Here is a 15,704-nt window from a genome sequence, read left to right on the forward strand (position 1 = left end):
TAAGCCATAGTCTGATTTCTTAGCATGTTGTCTGGAAAAAAACAACAACCACCGCTGGCTGCAAACTTAGTGGCTAGTCAATATAACTGTATTACGATCACCGGCCAGCCTGTGGGCATAAAATCTATCTTAATTCTTATATACAACCACAGCGAGGGATCCAAGAGGAAGAAGGAGTGATCTGTAAGCTAATGGCTTATAAACTAGGGTTAGTATAGCACGTTGTGCAAACCCAGCGTGTGGCCACGCTGAAAACAGCAGGTTCTTTAGCATTCAGAGACGGCAGGCTCAATCTAGGATGAAATGTCGAAAAGGAAGAAATTAAAGTTACAGAGGAAAAAAAGATCTACAAATTCGCATCTTTCTAGCTTGCCAAGAACTCTTAAGAAGATCAGCCATCGACCACTGGCTATGCAGCATCTTCCTAGGATTTGGGGCCTACGCCAAGATTGAAATTCTGTTAGGAGCTTCTATCACCTTTCAATATATATTTTTTTCATTCTTAAGCACAAAGTATAAATTCTTTTGTTTCTTAAATAAATAAATAAAAAATAACACCTGGTCATAACTTCAGATGGCAGACCATCTGCCACAGGCATTTTTTCTTTTTTTCTTTTTATATGATAGGGTCCCTAGCAAATTATACTTCAGGATGATCTGATGATCTCGGGTTAAAAAAAAAAAAGGGGTTGCAGAGAAGTGATCTCTCTTTTGCAATTTATCTATCAGAAGACTGCTTGTGGTGTGCTGTCGTTGCCCCGTGCCTTTCGCAGGGGTTAAGATTAGGGAGCTGGTGTCATCCTCTTTATCTTAAGGACTTCAGGCAGGAATCAAGATAAAAGATTCGCAAGTGAAGCCTGACGCGATTCACTTTTTCTACCTGCAGGAGGAATTGACAAACAAATTTAGCCAGGTGGCTAAATACCACTTTTGACACACTCTAGCGGCGCAATCATGTGTTAATCTCTGAAAGCAAAAAAAAAAAAAAAAAAAAAAAAGAGTGTGATTGCATCTTTTCCGACTCCCAACGTTTACTAGTAAAATGTTTCACGAGCTGCAAGTTTCTGTTTGCTAATTTTGCAAATTGGTTACAGAGAAAAGACACCACGGAACCCGATTTTTTTCCCTCCTGATTTGTGGAAAGGGAAAAAGGATTCCCAATCTCTGTTGTCCCACAATCTTACGATGGCAAGACACTTAGCTGAGAGTGGTTCATGAACTAAGTCCCAATATGGCTTAATGTCTATTCATGTGAGCCAGACCGGAGAAGGTCAAAGAATGTCGCAGAGATGTGGAGAAGAATCGGGGCTGGTCCCTGCCTCAATGAAAACCGGTCTCTCTTTGTTTTAGCAATAGAGGTAGAGGTAGAATTTTTTTTCTCCCAACCCTGGAAATGAAAGGGATAACCCACATAGATATGCTACCACAAACAGACTTCTGAAAAGGAATGCCTTTTTAATCAGAATGGACTAGGAACTTGGCTAGAGAGAAGTTCCCTGAAGTTGGGCTCCAGCACGAATCTGAAACCGCAGAAGACCAAAACGCTGGTCCCAGTGACCCACCCAGATTAGATCCAGGGTGTTTTTTTTTTAAAAAAAGCAAAACGTTGTAGAAAAGTTATATTTATATATTTATATTTATATTTACATTTATTAGATTTTTATACCGCCCTTCTCCTGAAGGACTCAGGGCGGTGTACAGGGCAATAAATATCAAAATACGAAATACAAAAGTTAAAAAACATTAAATAATTATGCCCGATGTAGTACATTGGTTAAAATCCATGTTAAAACCCCAGACCCCAAACCCATCAGACCAGGCCGGCTTGTTCAAATAAATAGTCAAGTACTCACTGTGCCAGACAGCAGATCTATAATATAACTGTAGAAATAGACCAGTCCTTTGGTGTTGCTGATCGCATAAACGGTACACCCTGGCTCTAAAGAACGACACGCGGAGCAAAAATAGAAACATCAGAAGGAACAAAAAACTTGAAATATTCTGCCCGAGAGCTTTTATCGAGCATCGCCTGTTTCTCCACAGTCAAGTACAGGCAGTCCTCGACTTACGACAACTGGGATCGGAAATGTCCATTGCTAAGCAAGACAGTTGTTAAGTGATTTTGCTCCCTTTTTTGGGGGGGCCCCAGTTGTTAAGCAAGTCAGTGAAGTGATTATCTGGCTTGATTTTGCTTCGTCGGAAGCTGGCTGGGAAGGTCGCAAACGGGGATAACATGGACCTGGGACGCTGCAACCTTCAAATTTGATCACATGGCCATTTAATTTAATTTAATTTAATAATATTTCTATACCGCCCTTCTCCCTGAGGACTCAGGGCGGTTCACAGGGCAAGAGTAGAATACAAAATACAAACATTAAAAAGAAATTAAATAATTGCCCAAGTTTAAAACAATTACTATTCAATTATAAAACCCCAAAGATAAAATTAAGAATACAAAAAATAAAAAACCCATGGAGATGCTGCGACGGTCGTAACGCGAGGACCAATCCTAAGTCGTCCTCTTTTTTTTTGTTTTTTTGTATTGCTGTTCTTAAGTTCAAATGGTCGCTAAATGAATGCTTGTAAATTGAGGACTACGGCTAGTCATGTGTTGGAAAGGGGTTCAGACAGTGGTGGGATTCAGCCGGTTTGCACCAGTTTGGCAAAACCGGTAGCTGATTTTTTTGATGCCCAGGCCCAAAATGGACTTCCGGAAGCGGCATCCACGCAGACAACCGGTTGTTCACCTATCTGAATCCCACCACTGGGTTCAGAGAAGGATGAGTTACCTGTTGCTGCGGGAACTTTCACGTAGCTGCCGTTAACAACTCCGTGCCTAACGAGAGCAGTGGGGAGGGTGATAAAGATGAACAGGAGAAGGAAAATGACAACATTTAACACCACCAGGAAGCGCAGGAAAGAGAAGTAGGACTTGATCCCAGTGCCAAATTTCTCTAAGAGAAAGACAGAGAGAAAGATTTTAGCTTTGCACAAAATTAATCATTTAAGGACAGCATTTATTGGGAAGAGAGTCAACCGTTCACTTCACGTGACTCTCGCAGCCTCCCTTACTTGATTTGCCTTTTGGGGCAGCTTTGCCTGCCAATTGTGGCCTGCCCCATCACGGTTTGTGCCTTAACCTAACTCCACGAACCAACTGATTACGGTTAATTAAATAAATGTTGGTCAAACCAGCCCTCTTTTAGGGTTGTCTCTTCTAAATTTTATTTATTTTTTATTTATTTTAATTCCATTTATATCCCGCCCTTCTCCGAAGACTCAGGGCGGCTTACAAGCTTAGCAGTAGCCTTCATTCTATGTATATGCCTGCTTATTAGGGCTTTCACACACCCCCCAAGCGGCATTATTACAAAGTCAGCTTAATTGCCCCCAACAATCTGGGTCCTCATTTTACATACCTGGGAAGGATGGAAGGCTGAGTCAACCTTGAGCCTGGTGGGATGCGAACCTGCACTAATTGCAGGCAGCTGGTGTTACTTAAGGAGGCATTAGCCCACTGCTCCACCAAGGCTCTAAATGACACCCAGAAAATAAAATATTGTTCACTGGGGCCCCCTGATTTTAGGATGTTCTTTCTGGAGATACTCAAGAGGCATCGTTAATCTTTGATGCTGAGTAACTGCACTTTTATTGTCGTCTTTTAATAAAGAAGCAACCTCTTGTGTGTGAAATGATCAGTTATTCCTATTTTGGGGAGAGGCCCCTTCCGTTATTCCAGATTCAGCATCCAAATAGGATCACAGTAAACGATCTGGGAAATCTTCCTTCAGATACCAAAATATCTTCCTAGTATTTATAAAAGAGAATATTTGTAGCTCAGGGTGGAACGGTGGAGTCCTTGGTGCTCTCTGAGCTTGTCTGTCTGTTTGTTTTTGCAGACATTTCATTACCAAACTAGGTAACATCATCAGTGCTTCTTAGCTAAGACTGCAAGGAAATAATCAGCTTCAGAGGACCCCACATATCTTTCTATATGGTAACATCTGCCAGATGTAACAAAGTGCAAAAACCATAAATAAGACCTACCCTCAATGCGATGGATGTCGTATCTCCACAATTCCAGATAAGAGATTAGTTCTTTGACATTCTCTATCATTTTTTTTACTGATTTTTCAGTTGCTTTCTTCCACTGATTCCACTTTGACTGGGCTTGTATGTGTTTTTCCTCAAGTTCCCTGCTCAGACAAACAAACACGTTACAGGCATCTCATCTTTCACTTTGGAATGAGCAAAATACAGGTTATACGCTAATTTCTTGATTTGGTTTTACAGAATTATATGAATGCAGCAGCAGCAGCTATTTTATCAAGGTTTATGGTTCAGCCAGTTCCCAGAATCTTCCCAACTGTTTCATTTCCATAAAGCATATTTTTTTTTAAAAAAAAATACAGGGCACCATTCAGATATGCTGCCAACTCCCAAATTGCAGTTTGCAACAAAACTGTGACGTCTTAAAGCCCCCTTATGCGAATTATATGACCCCTGCTCCTTCCGATTATGAAACCTAAATATTAAAAGCTCTTCTAAAGCACGATGTGCGAATGCGTTCCTGAACTTTTCAACCATTTGCTAGGCTGGCAAACACATCCCTTATACCAGCGGTGGGATTCAAATAGGCGAACCACCGGTTCTCTGCGTGGATGCTGCTTCTGGAAGTCCATTCTGAGCCTGGGCAACAAAAAACTACCGGTCCTGCCGAACTGGATGAATCTCACCACTGTCATATACCCTTTTCGTGGGAAACAGCTTGAAACACAGCATGCAGCTCTGGAAAATATGAATGCTCCTCCTCCAAGCAAAGGCACATTTAAAGAGAGCTGCAAGCTTAAAGCAATCCATCACGACACACTGTGGATTACACTTTTTACAAATGGCACCTAAGGTAAAGGTTTCCCCCGTCCAGGTGTCTAGGGCGCAGTGCTCACCTCCGTTTCCTAGCCAAGGGAGCCAGCATTGTCCGAAGACACTGACTATCCCAAGGGTAGGCAATCTTGGCTCTTTTATGACACGTGGACTTCAACTCCCAGAATTCCTGAGCCAGCATGGGGGAACTATGGCCCCTTCATGACTCATGGACTTCAACTCCCAGAATTCCTGAGCCAGCATGGCTCTGCTTGGAAACCTCTCCATTTTCCCCTCAGCGTGGCTGGCTCAGGAATTCTGGGAGTTGAAGTCCATGAGCCATAAAAGAGCCAAGGTTGCCTAGCCCTGGACTATCCGCTGAGGCACACAGCGTGCTGCTACCTTCCCACTGAAGTGCTACCTATTTATCTACTCACATTTGCTTGCTTTCGGACTGCTAGGTGGACAAGAGCTGGGGAAGGAAGAATAGCTCATCTCGTTGTGCGGCAACTCACTTCTGGAAGCCAGGCAGTCAGCTCTTTCCAGCTGGCAAGCTCAGCGTCTCTAACCACTCAGCCAGGACGCCCCTTCAATGGCACTTAGCTCTCCCCTATAATCCATGGCCAAATATCCAAATAGTTTTTTCTGTTTTTGTTTTTAACAAATACAAAGGGACCCCAGGCCAGTGGTGGGATTCAGCCGATTTGCACCAGTTCGGCAGAACCAGTAGCTAATTTTTTTGTGGCCCGGGCTCAGAATGGACTTCCGGAAGCTGCATCCACACCAGAGAATATCTGAATCCCACCACAGCCCCGGGCCCACTCCGTTCTACAGTTTGCAGTGTTTCCACATAAACCTTAAACGTCTCTTCTCCGCAATTGGCAAGGCACATTCTCTCAGCGGACGTTCCGGGTTGACATTTCTCGATTCCATTCCTTGGATGAGATTCCTGGCCTCTCCAGAAGCCGATGGTGCTAAACTGCGGTAGCTGCTTACGTTTCCGGTTACTAATCTTCTTCTCCGCATAGATTGGTAACTGGGCAGTTCTTGGAGGAAAGTTACCGCTGGCACATGGGGGTCAGGAAGAAAAACATCTGCCAGAATAATAATAATAATAATAATAATAATAATAATAATAATAATAATAATAATAATAATAATAATAATAATAATAAAAATGACCTTTATCATTCGGTAGCATGAAACCTTCCTCCAGGTGCCCAATTGCTCACCATGAAAAGGTCTGCCTTTTTTTTTTAACTTGCTTTCCAATTACAACAGAGGTGCCCACAGAACTGGGCTACAGATTTAACGTTTCATAGAAACTGTGTATTTTATTTTTTTTAAAACTCCTCAAACCCCATCAGTGCAAGGCATAAACAAACACCAATTACTGGTAGAGTATCTGTAGCTTAGGGTTGAACTGTGGGGTCCTTGGTGCTCTCTGAGCTGGGTGGTTTTCTTGCAGACGTTGCATGACCCAACTAGGCAACGTCATCAGTGCACTAGTTAGGGTAATGAAACATTGGCAAGAAACCCACCAAGCTCAGACAGCACCAAGGACCTCACAAACTCCAATTATTTTAGATACACCTCTCCCCATGAAGAGTAAAAAGAAATCAAGAGAAACTCTTGGGAAAGTATTGAGGGAAGGACGAGAAAGATAGGCGACAAACCCCAATTGACCGGTGTGATTTTTTGGCTGTTTTAAGCATGTTAAGCCAAGTTTGTTTAGTCACAATTTCTACAGGTTTGCTTCACGCAGAACAGTGACTCATATAAACTCACCCTTGCGGTTTAGCAGTAGGTCTAACTTAGACCAATTAAATGCCGGATCTCTAATGATAATTTTTTAAGGTTTCTTTCAGCATCTCCAAGGAATTCTAAAAGGTTTTGCATTTACCATGCTGATAATGCTAGCTGGAGCTTATCCAAGTTGGAATCCCTCCCTGGAGGGCATCCGGTTAGTTATCTTTACCGAAGATTATCCTTGTCACTGTTTAAACCCTTTCTTGCAACAGCTAAAGAGCAAGTGCCTGTCATTTTGGGACTCAACTGCAAACAGCCAGAGCATGAATCCCACCCAGTTAGGTTTCAAAGAGGTAAGTATTAACTCTAACCATCTTGATCTGAACTCAGATTCCTGAGTCCTGCCGTGTAAATTCAGAATTAAAAATAAAAAATTCTCTGCAGGGGAGCTAGACTCCAGATGGCTCCAGGGCTCAAGCCTGGAAACTAGGTTTGGAATGAAAGCCCACCAAGGAGTTGGGTTGGGGTGCAATTTCACCAGGAATCTGGGTCAGGAATGTAAGACCACCAGGAACCTGAGTTGGGGATGGGAGACCACCAAGAACCTGGGGATGGGAGACCACTAGAATCTGGGTTAAGGATGGGAGACTACCGGGTATCTGAATTAGATGGGAGACCACTGGGAACCTGGATTGGAAAGGAGAGACCAGCAACCTGAATTGGGGATGGCAGACCACTAGGAATCTGAGTTGGGGATCGAAGACCCCTGGGAACCTGGGCTGGGGATGGCAGACCATCAGGAATTGGGGATGGGAGAATCATGGGAACCTGGACTGGAAATGGGAGACCACCAGTAACCTGAATGGGGGATAGGAGATCCCTGGGACCCTGGATTGGAAATGGGAGACCACCAGGAACTTGGTTTGGGGTTGGGAGACCACCAGGAATCTGGGTTGTGGTGGAAGATCCACGGGAACCTGGATTGGAAATGGGAGACCACCAGGAATTTGATTTGGGATGGGAGACCACCAGGAATCTGGGTTGTGGTGGGATATCCACGGGACCCTGGATTGGAAATGGGAGACCACCAGGAACTTGATTTGGGGTTGGGAGACCACCAGGAATCTGGGTTGTGGTGGGAGATCCACGGGACCCTGGATTGGAAATGGGAGACCACCAGGAACTTGATTTGTGGTTGGGAGACCACCAGGAATCTGGGTTGTGGTGGGAGATCCACGGGACCCTGGATTGGAAATGGGAGACCACCAGGAATTTGATTTGGGATGGGAGACCACCAGGAATCTGGGTTGTGGTGGGAGATCCATGGGAACCTGGATTGGAAATGGGAGACCACCAGCAACCTGAATGGGAGATGGGAGACCCCAGGGAACCTGGATTGCAAAGTAGAGAACACCAACAACCTGAATTGGGGATGGCAGACCACCAGGAATCTGAGTTGGGGATGGGGGACCCCTGGGAATCTGGGTTGGGGATAGGAGACCACCAGCAACCTAAATGGGAGATAGGAGACCCCTGTGAACCTGAGTTGGGGATGAGGACCACCAGAACTGGGGACGGGAGACCCCTGGGGAAGGGCCAGGGCCTTCGATGCCTGCGACCCCCCCTCCCCTCCACCCAAGCGGGCTCCTTCTGAGGAAAGTGCCGCCTCCCTCGGGCCCCCCAAGCCTCCCCTCCCGGCAGCCTCGACCCACCGTCTCTGCTGCTGCCCTCGCCCGGGTTCTCCGAGCCCCGCTGCCCGCTCATGGCCTCCGCTAGCCGGCTCCCGCCGCGCCTCCCCGCACTTTCCTGCCGGCCCGGCTCGGCCCGGCCTGGCCCGCCCCGTCGCCGCGCTTCCGGGCCGGGGAGGCCTTCGGGGCGGGACGGGGCGGATCCGTCTCGGGGTTCGGGCCCTGCGCCAGGCCGGGGATCCTGCTTGGGCCCCTTCCTTTCCCCGCTTTTTTTTTCGTCTGGAAATTTCTTTTTTGTTTCTCGTCCCCATGAATAAATAGATCCCCTCTTCTAGACACGCGAGGTTATTCCGTGATAAATGGCATTCTCTGCTATAAATATGATTTTTTTAAAAAAAAAACTTTCCCATGAATAGAATAGAATAGAAGCAATGTAGAATAGAATAGAAATATAGAATAGAATAGAGTAGAATAGAATAGAAATACAGAATAGAATAGAAGCAATGTAGAATAGAATAGAATAGAAATACAGAATAGAATAGAATAGAAATATAGAATAGAATAGAGTAGAATAGAATAGAATAGAATAGAAATGTAGAATAGAATAGAAATATAGAATAGAATAGAAATACAGAATAGAATAGAAATAGAATAGAATAGAATAGAATATAGAAATAGAATAGAATAGAATAGAATAGAAATGTAGAATAGAATAGAATAGAATAGAATAGAATAGAATAGAATAGAATAGAATAGAATAGAAGCTGGAAGGGATCTTGGAGGTCTTCTAGTCCAGCCCCCTCCTCAAGTAGGAGACCTTATATCATTTTAGACAAGATTATAGTCCTTAGTGAAATAAGATCCTTTTTTCCTCAGTAAATTCAGTTTTGTTTATTTTTTGTATTTATTTGTTAAATTTATTTGCCACCCATCTCACCTTGGGGAATTATTTCTTTATTTATTTTGCTTTTTCCGTTTTATTTCGCTTCACCTTTTGAGGAATAAGATCTTGTGGAAATTCGACTTCCTTTCATCCAGTGATCGGGTTAATAGCATTTGTTTTAAGTCAAGGCACACCTTTCTCTTCTTTGAACTTATTTTTTTCCTTCTCAGTTTAATTTTTTTCCCCTTCTGTAAATTCAATTTTTACTTTTCTTGATTATTAGATGAAGAGAAAACCTTTTCTGTAAATTCTGGTTTATTTCATGGTGAATGAAAATCTCATTTCTACATTTGATTTTTTTTTAATCTGATGATTGCCATCTCCTATCTGAATTTGATACTGTTCCCTTTCCTCCTGAAACAATACCTTTTTCATCTGTAAATTCAATTTACAGTTTATTCACATTTATTATTCCCTTTCTGCTACTGAATGAATACCTTTTTGTGAAATTTATTTTATTCCCTTTTGATCATCGTCATTACTAAAGGAAGGCCTTTATAGGATAGATTCCATTACTAAAGGACCTTATAGGATAATGAGAATTATCATCTTTTCCATTTGTATTCAGCGAAATATTTCACAGGGTTTTCAAGAATAATTTCAGTCGTGTTGTTGCTATCCTTTAATTGCATAGGTGCTCTAACAGCAGGAACTGTTAATTTGGGCAATTTTTTTTCCCCCATCCACATTTGCATTCTCAAGGTTTCATTCTTTGAAAAACAATACTTGTACAGTTGCATTTTCCACTTGCCCTTCATGACAACTGTTTTATGTTTGCTAAAGGTAAAACGTGAGCTTTGAATATTTTAAGAAAAGTTCAGTTCAGGGCACTCTAGTCAGTGTCTGTATTATCTGATCTTATCAATTGGCCAGTGTTTTCAAGCACTTGGCTTTCTGGCTGTGATCTTTGAAAGCACCTGAAGGCAGGACAAGAAGCAACGGATGGCAACTAGTCAAGGAGAGAAGCAACCTAGAACTAAGGAGAAACTTCCTGACAGTTAGAACAACTAACCAGTGGAACCACCTGCCTCCAGAAGTGGTGAATGCTCCAATACTGGAAGTTTTTAAGAAGAACTGGACAGCCATTTGCCTGAAATGGTATAGGGTTTCCTGCCTGAGCAGGGGGTTGGACTCGATGACCTCCAAGGTCCCTTCCAACTTTATATTATTATTATTATTATTATTATTATTATTATTATTATTATTATTATTATTATTATTATTAGAAAAGGACTGCTTGAACTAAAAGCATCGGAGAATACGAAAGCAGAGTTTCTCCTGATTTTAAAAGTTTTTGTGCAGGTGATCCTCAACTTACAACCATTTGCTTACCAACTGTCCGACGTTACAGCAGGACTAAAAAAAGTGACGTGTGAATGGCTTTGCGCTTAAAACTGTTGCGGCATCGCCAGAGTTGGGTGATCAAAACTGGAGCACTTGGTAAATGACATGTATTTTATTTTGACTCTAGCATCGCCTTAGCAATGCTTGTTTTAGCATAAGACAAGGGACTGCATGCGTTCACTGTGTTGGGCTTCCAGGAAGGAATTGAAGCCAGTTATGCCATTAAGACAGAGTTGGCCTTGCAGACACTGGAACTACAGTACGGCTTCCAGTATCCTTTACATCAAATAAGGTAACCAAGATTGACCGGAGTCTCAGACAGAAGCTACCCAAGCTTTCATCCTTTTGAATCTGTACCTAGAAAATTGTAATTTCTTGTATGGTTATGTAATGGTCTTCTCTAGGTTTAACCCAGGCTTGCGTCATCCATTGCACTACTAAGCAAAATGTGGGTTGTTTGTGGTGACCTCAATAAACTAGGGTTAGCCAAAGTAGGGTTTATTGGGATGTGGGAGGCAGGCCATTATAGTTTGTACCCGCAAATTGTGGAGACAGGATTAGGGCATTTTAGAGATTTGCTGATTTATTATAAGGTCTTATCGTACGAAAATCAAGTGTTCATTGAATGGCAAGATTTTTCTGTTCTAAAGTGGACAGACACATTCAGCTTCTACTTTCCCTAGAAACTTAATTGCCAGTAATACACACATTGTTAGCTTCCTGTAACAGTATGGACAATTGAAATGTGATAAGTAATACAAAAAAGTACTTTCGGTGAGGCCTCCGTGATTAAATGTGTTGCTTTTCTGGTAATTCAGGCCTTCTTTAAGATTTAAAACATCCTTTGGACTTAAGGCAGCAAAGGCTAAAACTGTCCAGTTAAAAGACCCTCTTATTGGCGTATTTGCCTCTCCTTAGGTACAAAGTTAAGTGAAAGGCTGAAAGTGAACAGGTGCCAAAACCTGTTAACAACAGTAACGCTCCCTTCTCTAATTGCAGTAGTACACCAGTGTAGCAAAAAATCCAAAGTGAATCAAAATAATATGGTGACCTAAGCAAAAACAGCCCACGGCAGGGTAATTTATGATCAGAAGAATCTACTTCATTTGATCTCAGGTTGGCTGCCTAGGACTGGTTGCAGCAAGGTGAGTTAACTCTCCCCCCCCCCCCCGCCACAGCCACACACCTCTATGTAAACTGCCAATGAGTGTGCGCTTCCCTGCAGGGCAAAGATTGAATTTCTGAGACTTTGGGTGAGTTGGCAACTGCAGTTCAGGTACTAGCATTTCCTCCAGCACGGTTCCAAAGATAGTTGTGGACGAAGAAGAAAGTGTTCTTCCTCGTCTCTCTCCCCCCCCCATCCCAGGATCTTATGCCAACCTTTCCCAAGAAAACGAGGAAGTGCAAAGATGAGATGATCTGAACAAATCTTGATGGTGGTGCCAGCCAAGGAATCGTAAAATTATACTGATCCTGTGAGGGGTAAGTAACTTTTAAGACTTCCTACCAGGATACCACAGAATAACAGTGTTGGAAGTCACTTTCTAGTGATCCAACTCCCTACTCAAGCAACAAAAAACCCTAAGCCATCTCAGGCAAATGGTTGTCCGATCTCTTTTTAAAAACCTCCAATGACGGAGCACCTACAACTTCTGGAAACAGGTCGTTCCACTGATTGATTGTTCTGACGGTCAGGAGATTCCTCCTTAGTTCTAGGTTGCTTCTCTCCTTGATGAGTTTCCATCCAGTTGATTCTTGTCCTGCCCTCAGGTGCTTTGGAGAATAGCTTGACTCCCTCTTCTTTGGGGCAGCCCCTGAGATACTGGAACACTGCTATCAAGTCACCCCTAGTCCTTCCCAGCACTGTTGTTTTGTAACGGACATTATTTTCTCTTCTGTTAATTCCTTGCTTTGCCAAATCCAGAGACCAACATTTCTCTCTGCAGGGATACCGTTTCCTGCATTTCTTCATTCTGTTCCTCCATTTCTAGGATATCCTTTTTTATAATAATAATAATAATAATAATAATAATAATAATAATAATAATAATAATAATAATAATAATAATAATAATAATAATATAAGTTGGAGGGGACCTTGGAGGTCATCTAGTCCAACCCCCTGCTCAGGCAGGAAACCCTATACCATTTCAGACAAATGGCTGTCCAGTCTCTTCTTAAAAACTTCCAGTGTTGGAGCATTCACCGCTTCTGGAGGCAGGTTGTTCCACTGGTTAGTTTTATTCTTCCTCCAGGGATAGACAATATTTTCTCTTCTTTCTCACCTATTTCATTTTTTATCTCCCAATTTTTCTCCAGGCAGTTCTAGGGGATATTGATGCTTCATCCCTTGGTATTGTTTTCTCTGCTTAACAGTGTTGCAAGGTAGGTTAGGCTGTGAGAATTCCTAATGGTGTGCGATTTGTGTAAAACCACTTGACTTACCTTAGTGTACCAACCTAGACACTGATTCCAAATCATTGTTTTAGCATGAACTAAAGTATGTCATATGTTAATTGTTAAAATTTATTCAGTGAATTATGGTTAAAACAAGCCATGATTTTACAAGAATTCAGTCAATAAGTACACTAAGATTCTCCTGAAAATCCTAATTTCCCAAGTCCAGTTCTTAAAACCATATACAAGCTAAATCTGTATCGTGCAAACTCTGTCCTTGTGTTCATGTAATGAATAATGCCCAAAACTCAGTTGTTCAAACTATAAGCATGTTGTGCGACTATGACAGCTATCAGTTGAAGTGTTGGCCTTTTTAAGTTAGCTATTTATTTATTTTTCTTTTAAAAAAGATTCTTGAAGCTTTTCTCTTGTTCTCCATTGTAAAGTCTTGGTACTGCATAATAATTTTACAAGGAACTTTCAAGGGTTTCATTAATAAGGAAGTAAATGCAATTTATTGCACCAGGGAAGATCAGGGGGAAAAGTGATCTGACAAGTTGGATTAATCATCAGTACTGCCAAAAGATTTGCTGAAGTTCTTGAAAATATAGGGTACTCTTTTTGATAATTTCCACCAGTAATTCCTGATTGTCTCACAAGCTAGTAACGGGTTGATTTTTTTTTCCTATTGAGACTACAGTACAGGAATTTCCTAGTGTATTTGGGTAACTTTTACCAGCAAGAACATTCATTCATTTCCTCCTGGTGCTTTCAGATGTAAACGGATGTAAAATACAAATAAAACTCTAAGGGTCACACACATACACATACATATAAAGGTAAAGGTAAAGGTTCCCCCGCACACGCGTGCTAGTCGTTTCCGACTCTAGGGGCCGGTGCTCATCTCCGTTTCAAAGCCGAAGAGCCAGCGCTTGTCCGAGGACGTCTCCGTGGTCATGTGGCCGGCATGACTGGACGCCAAAGGCGCACGGAACGCTGTTACCTTCCCACCGGAGTGGTCCCTATTTTTCTACTTGCATTTTTACGTGCTTTCGAACTGCTAGGTTGGCAGAAGCTGGGACGAGTAACAGGCGCTCACTCTGCTACGCGGCACTCGGGATTCGACCCGCCAAACTGCCGACCATCTGATCGACAAGCTCAGCGTCCTAACCCACTGAGCCACTGCGTCCCTATACATACATATACATACATACACACACACACACACACACACACACACACACACAGAGCGGTAACTCTTATCAACATTATTTTATTACAGTAACCTTTCAAAAACACAGAGGGCTTTATCAGTTAGTTGCAATGTTTACATCCCAGGTGGGGCACCTAAATAAATAACTGGGCTTAATTTCTATAGAAATGGAAGAGATTTAAATGCACTTAACTATGCAAATCTCTATCTGTGTGTTTTCAAGTGATCTCCATGGAGTTTAGTTCATGGATGTCCAACCTTTCGGCTTGCCTGGGCTGTATTGAGTGAAGACGAATTCTCTTGGGTAGCATATACAACATATAATATAGTTAATGCACATAATATAATCCCATAATACAAGTTTATGAACTTGTGGGGCCGTATTCTTAGCTATCCCGGGCAATGAGTTGGACACACTTTGTTTAATATACAGGGGCACACCTGTGTTTCTTATCTGTACTCATCACAGGATCATTATTGATAAACATCAAGCATCAGGTGAGAACATTTCTTTCTTTTTGACTGACTTTGGACCTGGCAGTGTTCCAGTCCTATCAATGATTTGTTTGTTGGGTTCCTTAGTAAGACATAAGCCGTGACATACGACTGTAATTGAGCCCAGCGTTCTGGTCGTAAGTCGTTCTGGTTGTTAAGCAGGTTATCGTGTGACCACGCCTGTTTTTATGACTTTTTTGGTAGCAGTCGACAATTGGGTGGTTTTTTTTGCTGGAAATCGCAACTAAAGGCTGGTTTCCAGCAAAAAAAATGTCATTAATTGGGATCCTGTGCCCGTGAGATTCTGCAAATGGTGGTAAATGTTGGCTGGTTGCCAAGCACCCCAAATGCAAATCGCTTGGAGGGGAGCTGGCAGTTGGAACTTTGAATCTGGGTGTATCCAACATGCTGCTTCTCTCTCTTTCTCTCTCTCTCTCTCTCTCTCTCTCTGTGTGTGTATCTCTGTCTCACTCTCTCTAAATATGCAGCTCGTTTGAAACCGTACAATCCAAATTTACTAATCAGTGAGAAGTAAGAGTTTCTGCTCTTGAAGTGGCATCAGCCGTATACAGCTTTTTGCAAAGATTGCTTTCCTTTTTTTTTGCAAAATATAAACTTGATGCAGGGGGCAGTGAGCCAGTGTGTATTACTATTTTTAAGGCTATTTGAGTTTCTTTCTCTTGTGCTATAAAGGCGCTTGTGAATAAGTGTTGTGAAAACGATATGTCTCATTAAATTATAAAGTGGAACTGGTACCAAAGCCAGATCAGTTTTACCTTTCCACCTCAGGGTCATCTGAGAAGCTATTGCAAGAATGGTGGAAGTTGTGAGTGCTTTTTAAAATATACGGGTACGATACCTCTTAACATTTATACAATTGGGGTAGAATTTTAAGAACCGTACAAGGTGTTTTTTTCAGACTTCTGCAACAATTTGTCGTCCTTCTTTTCAACCTGGATAGAATTTCGAAGCACTTTAATGTAGTCTATGAAAACACGATCTCAGTGACAAG

At 42.3% G+C, this 15,704-nt stretch overlaps 2 protein-coding genes across 7 annotated transcripts in view; one reads left to right on the forward strand and one right to left on the reverse strand.

The window, feature by feature from the left end:
* The window catches only part of TMC7 (transmembrane channel like 7), a 27,517-nt gene extending 19,062 nt beyond the window's left edge, over window positions 1-8,455 (reverse strand). For 5 of the 6 annotated variants that reach the window (XR_014493676.1, XR_014493677.1, XR_014493678.1 and 2 more), the window contains exons 1-5: window positions 8,325-8,455; window positions 5,720-5,957; window positions 4,048-4,196; window positions 2,790-2,954; window positions 1,854-1,939 (exon numbers count right to left, since the gene is read on the reverse strand). Coding sequence is in view for 2 of the 6 variants with exons in the window: in XM_083372782.1 (XP_083228908.1) it covers window positions 1,854-1,939; window positions 2,790-2,954; window positions 4,048-4,196; window positions 5,720-5,957; window positions 8,325-8,376 (690 nt within the window). In the remaining 4 variants the exon portion in view is untranslated. Of the gene's footprint in view, window positions 1-1,853; window positions 1,940-2,789; window positions 2,955-4,047; window positions 4,197-5,719; window positions 5,958-6,651; window positions 6,814-8,324 lie in introns of those variants that run through there. The other variant, XM_083372783.1, reaches the window with a different exon arrangement.
* A 2,380-nt stretch (window positions 8,456-10,835) lies between these two features.
* Window positions 10,836-15,704, forward strand: part of TMC5 (transmembrane channel like 5) — a 30,601-nt gene continuing 25,732 nt past the window's right edge. Inside the window, exons 1-3 of the mRNA XM_083372767.1 lie at window positions 10,836-10,879; window positions 11,954-12,069; window positions 12,907-12,972. The gene's annotated coding sequence lies outside the window, so the exon portion shown is untranslated. The remainder of the gene's footprint in view (window positions 10,880-11,953; window positions 12,070-12,906; window positions 12,973-15,704) is intronic.

The sequence above is a fragment of the Vipera ursinii genome (genome assembly GCF_947247035.1).
Source record: "Vipera ursinii genome assembly, chromosome: 13".
Taxonomy (NCBI): domain Eukaryota; kingdom Metazoa; phylum Chordata; class Lepidosauria; order Squamata; family Viperidae; genus Vipera; species Vipera ursinii.